Source organism: Rhea americana, unplaced genomic scaffold, assembly GCF_003343005.1.
Source record: "Rhea americana isolate MKP2758 unplaced genomic scaffold, rheAme1 scaffold_591, whole genome shotgun sequence".
Lineage (NCBI taxonomy): Eukaryota > Metazoa > Chordata > Aves > Rheiformes > Rheidae > Rhea > Rhea americana.
Window position 1 is genome coordinate 85,670 of NW_028186747.1, and position 4,407 is coordinate 90,076.

Here is a 4,407-nt window from a genome sequence, read left to right on the forward strand (position 1 = left end):
AGCGCCGCTCCGCGCCCCGCAGCTGGATGGCTGGATCGGCGAGAAGGTGCTGATGGCGCGGGACGCGTCCCGAGACCCGGGCCAGCGGCCGCACCAGCGCTGGCTCAAGCACCAGGCGTTCATGGCCGAGCTGGCGCAGAATAAAGAGTGGCTGGAGAAGATCGAGAAGGTAAAGGGGGGTCGCGGGGGGATGCGGCGGCAGGCAGGCAGCCGCCGCCTTAACCGTTTGCTCGCCGGRTGGCTGCGCTCCCGCATGCCGGGGCCCCGCCGCGGTGCACGGCGCTGGCTCCGGCCCCGCGGGGGAGCCCGAGCTGCGGGGGTCCGGGCCGGGGTCTGGGGGCGCCGGGCACCGCGGTGGGGGCCGGGGCTTCAGGGGTCCGGGCCGGGGTCTGGGGGCGCCGGGCACCGYGGCAGGGGCTGGGGCTATGGGGATCCGGGGGCACCAGGCACCGCGGTGGGGACTGGGGCTATGGGGGTCTGGGGGTGCCAAGCACCGCGCCGGGCACCAGGGCTGCATGGGGGCAGCTGGCACCGGCACCACCGGGACCGGCAGGATGCAACCCCATGCGTTTTGCAGTGGATCCTGCATTTCTGCAGGTGACTTTGACATCCCTGTGCACGGAGGGCAGGGTCAGCGCAGGCGGGCTGGCGTGCGCCCCTGCTGCGCCAGCGCAGGCTTTGCCCCCCCAGGGTGGTAGGTTGGGAGCCTCCGCCCCCAGTGATCCGAAATGCCCCAGTCCCCAATGTGCAACACTGGTGCCCCGTCATGCATGGCACATGTCACCCCCCCCCGCACACGCGTGCCAGCTGCATGCAGCAGGCATGTTCTGGCGCCCGCAGCCAATCTGCGCGTGTGCGGCTCCGGCAGCACGTTTGCTCTCGCATGGGTGAGCGGAGCCCAAAATAGCTGCTGCTGCTCCAGGAGGGAGCCGGCCGYGCCAGCCCGCAGCTCCGGGGAGACCTGGCGTGGGGTGGCCGGGCACTGCCGGACCGACGATGCTCGTGAGCTGGGGCTGGGGGCATTGCAGAACGGGGTCTAGCTCCTTGGCGAGACTGTTGCATCCCAGCGAATGCAGCCCCTCACCGGGGAGGCGTGCGCCCACCTCCTGACCCACCGTGCATGCCATTACCCCCTCGCGTCCCTGGCCTGGAGATGCCCCAGGAGCTGCATGTCCAAGCTCCCCTGTTGCCCCTCCGCAGCAGTGCATGCACCAGCRTGCATCCCCCTCGGTGCATCTCTGCACTGCTGCCACTTTGCAGCCCTTACGGGTTTTAACTCTTCTGCTCTTGTAGCATCCCTGCTGCCCCACCAGAACCCTTCCCCCACCTTTGCACAGCGCTCGGGCCCTGGGAGGCTGCAAGAGCCCCCTGGGGCAGCTCAGAGCCAGCACCAGCCCCAGGAAGGAGCTGAGGGCGGGGGGATGCAGCTGCTTTGCCCCATAGACCCTGCTGCACTTTTGCAAGCCTGGGTATCATGCCCGTGGGGTTGGACAAGTGGCTCCGCCACCTCATCCCCCTGGCATCCCCAGCCCTCATCACCTCTCCCCACAGGAGGGGCAGCAGCTGATGCAGGACAAGCCGGAGCTGGCCGGCTCCGTGCAGAAGAAGCTGAACGAGATCCGGCAGTGCTGGCTGGAGCTGGAGAGCACGACCCAGGCCCGGGCACGGCAGCTCTTTGAGGCCAACAAGGCCGACCAGCTGGTGCAGAGCTATGTGGAGCTGGACAAGCGCCTGCTGCGCCTGGAGGACCAGCTGCAAGCAGTGGGCACCGGGCCTGACCTGGCCAGCGTCAGCAACCAGCTGAAGAAGCTGCAGGTAGGACTGGGGGGAGCTGGACACGTGGGTCCCCCTGACCTCGGGCAGGCCGTGGGCACTGGGGGCTCCTGTTCGGCATTGCTTGCACCCACGTGTTGGCATCACTGCAGCCACAGTTTGGCATTGCTTGCACCCGTGGGTTGGCATTGCTTGCACCYGTGGGTCAGCRTCRCTGCAGCAGTGGCTCAGCAYCACTGCAGCCACGGGCTGGCATTGCTGCAGCCATGGGTCGGCATCGCTGCAGCCGCGGCTCAGCATCACTTCCAGCCGTGGCTCAGCATCACTTCCAGCCGCGGCTCAGCATCACTGCAGCCGCGGCTCCGTGCTGAGTCATCTCAGAGCCTGCGCGGAGCGAACCGGAGCTGCCGGCACCGCGCGGGGGGAGAGCCAGGTGCTCCGGAGCACTGACCCAGGCCTGCTCCCGGCCAGGCTCCGGGGTCTCTCCTTGCCCCAYGATGCTGGAGGAGGCACCAGGGCAGCCCTGGGGCACCAGCATGTCTGGCTCCTCCGGGCTGCGCATCATGAGAGCGCAGGGTCTCAGCCCTGTGGGGCGCRGGAGGGCAGGGCTGGYGGCCCCTTCCCTGCCGGCCTCTCCRCTCTGCCTCCCCGGCAGCAGGCGCTGGATCGGAGTAGCCCGCTCCCCCCTCCAGCCTAGCCCCGTTCGCATCGCCCGGGTCTGTCCCTCGCGCCTCSCTTCGCATCCCTCCCTCCTGCCCTCCTCGGCCTCTCTCTGCTCTGGGCTCCGGGGAGCTGCCGGCGGGTCCCGGTGCTCCTGCTCTTCACGCCCTCCGTGACGGCAGAGCCCCCAGCTCCATCCCTGCCAGCTGCTCGGCCGCTCGCGGGCACCTCTGCAGGGAGCGGGCCCGGCGGGGGCGGCGCGGCCGTGCCGGGGTCCCGCGCTGAGCCCCCCGCACCCGCAGAGCATGGAGTCGCAGGTGGAGGAGTGGTACAAGGAGGTGGGCGAGCTGCAGGCGCAGGCGGCCGCGCTGCCCCGCGAGGCTGCTGGCAAGGAGGAGGTGGACGAGAAGCAGAGCGCCATGGGCACCCGCATCGTCCGCCTCATCGAGCCGCTCAAGGAGCGGCGGCGGATCCTGCTGGCCTCCAAGGAGGTGCACCAAGTCAGCCACGACCTGGAGGACGAGCTGGTGAGTGGGGCCGGCAGCGGGGAAGGCACTGTGCACCATCCCGTCCCATCCCCTTCCATCCCATCCCATYTTATCTCCTCATGTCCCATCCCATCTCATCCTGTCACATCCCATGCTGCCCCTTCTCATCCTGTCCCATCCCGTCGTGTCCCATCCCATCCCATCCTGTCCCATCCCATCCCATCTCCTCTCATCCCGTCCTGTCCCATCTTGTCTTGTTGCATCCCATCATGTGCCATTCTATCCTATGCCTTGTCCCACCTTGTCCCATCCTGTCCTGTCCCAACCCACGTCATTTCATCCCATCATGTCCCATCTCATCCTATCACATCCCATCTTATTCCATCCCATTCTAACTGTTCCCATCCCATCCCATCCCATCCCATCCCATTCCTGCCTCGTCCCATCCATTCCTGTCCTGTCCCATCCTGTCCCATCCTGCCCCATCCTGTCCCGCGTCACTGCCCCACTCTGCCCCCAGATCTGGGTCCAGGACCGGCTGCCCCTGGCCTCCCTGCAGGAGCACGGGAGCAACCTGCAGACGGTGCAGCAGTTCATGAAGAAGAACCAGGTGGGCCGCGGGGTGGGTGCCGGGGTCCCGCCGGGGGCGAGGCGCGGCGGGGAGTCCCGGCGCCGGGCTCACCCGCCTGCCGGGGCGCCAGGCGCTGCGCCGGGAGCTGCAGGTGCACCGGCCCCGCGTGGACGAGGTGCTGGAGCGKGCGGGCGCCCTGGCCGCCCTCAAGAGCCCCGAGGCGGAGGCGGCGCGGCGGCTGCGCGAGCGCCTGGCCGCTGCCTGGGCCCAGCTGCAGGAGCAGGCGGAGCGGCGGCAGCAGGCGCTGGACGCCGCGTACCGCCTGGAGCAGTACTACTTCGACGTGGCCGAGGTGGAGTCGTGGCTGGGCGAGCAGGAGCTGCTGCTGATGAGCGAGGAGAAGGGGAAGGTGCGGGGCGGCCGCGGGGGGCGGCCGGGGCGGCCCCGGCCCCGCGGCGCCTCACCCCGCTCTGCCCCCAGGACGAGCAGAGCACCCTGCAGCTCCTCAAGAAGCACCTGATGACGGAGCAGACGGTGGAGAACTACGAGGAGACCATCGCCCAGCTGTCCCGGCAGTGCCGGGCGCTGCTGGAGCTGGGGCACCCCGAGAGGTGGGCGGCCGCCCCCCGCCCCCCGGGCCCGGTGCCGGGACCCCCGCGCGCTCACCGGGCGCTGTGTCCTTGCCCAGCGAACAGGTCAGCAGGCGGCAGTCGCAGGTTGACCGGCTGTACGTGTCTCTGAAGGACCTGGTGGAGGAGCGCAAGGCCAAGCTGGAGCAGCAGTACTGGCTCTACCAGCTCAGCCGCGAGGTGGACGAGCTGGAGCACTGGATCGCCGAGAAGGAGGTGGTGGCCGGCTCCCCGGAGCTGGGGCAGGACTTCGAGCACGTCACGGTGAGCGGGCGGCCGCCGGGGC

The 4,407-nt window shown here is 69.6% G+C and overlaps 1 protein-coding gene across 1 annotated transcript in view; it reads left to right on the forward strand.

Annotated features, from left to right (window-relative positions):
• SPTBN4 (spectrin beta, non-erythrocytic 4) overlaps positions 1-4,407 on the forward strand; it is a gene marked incomplete at its 3' end in the record, with an annotated part of 17,384 nt that overhangs the window by 8,778 nt on the left and 4,199 nt on the right. The window contains exons 18-24 of the mRNA XM_085319483.1: positions 23-169; positions 1,552-1,815; positions 2,736-2,960; positions 3,442-3,531; positions 3,623-3,901; positions 3,973-4,103; positions 4,181-4,385. Coding sequence (XP_085175609.1) covers positions 23-169; positions 1,552-1,815; positions 2,736-2,960; positions 3,442-3,531; positions 3,623-3,901; positions 3,973-4,103; positions 4,181-4,385 — 1,341 coding nt within the window. The remainder of the gene's footprint in view (positions 1-22; positions 170-1,551; positions 1,816-2,735; positions 2,961-3,441; positions 3,532-3,622; positions 3,902-3,972; positions 4,104-4,180; positions 4,386-4,407) is intronic.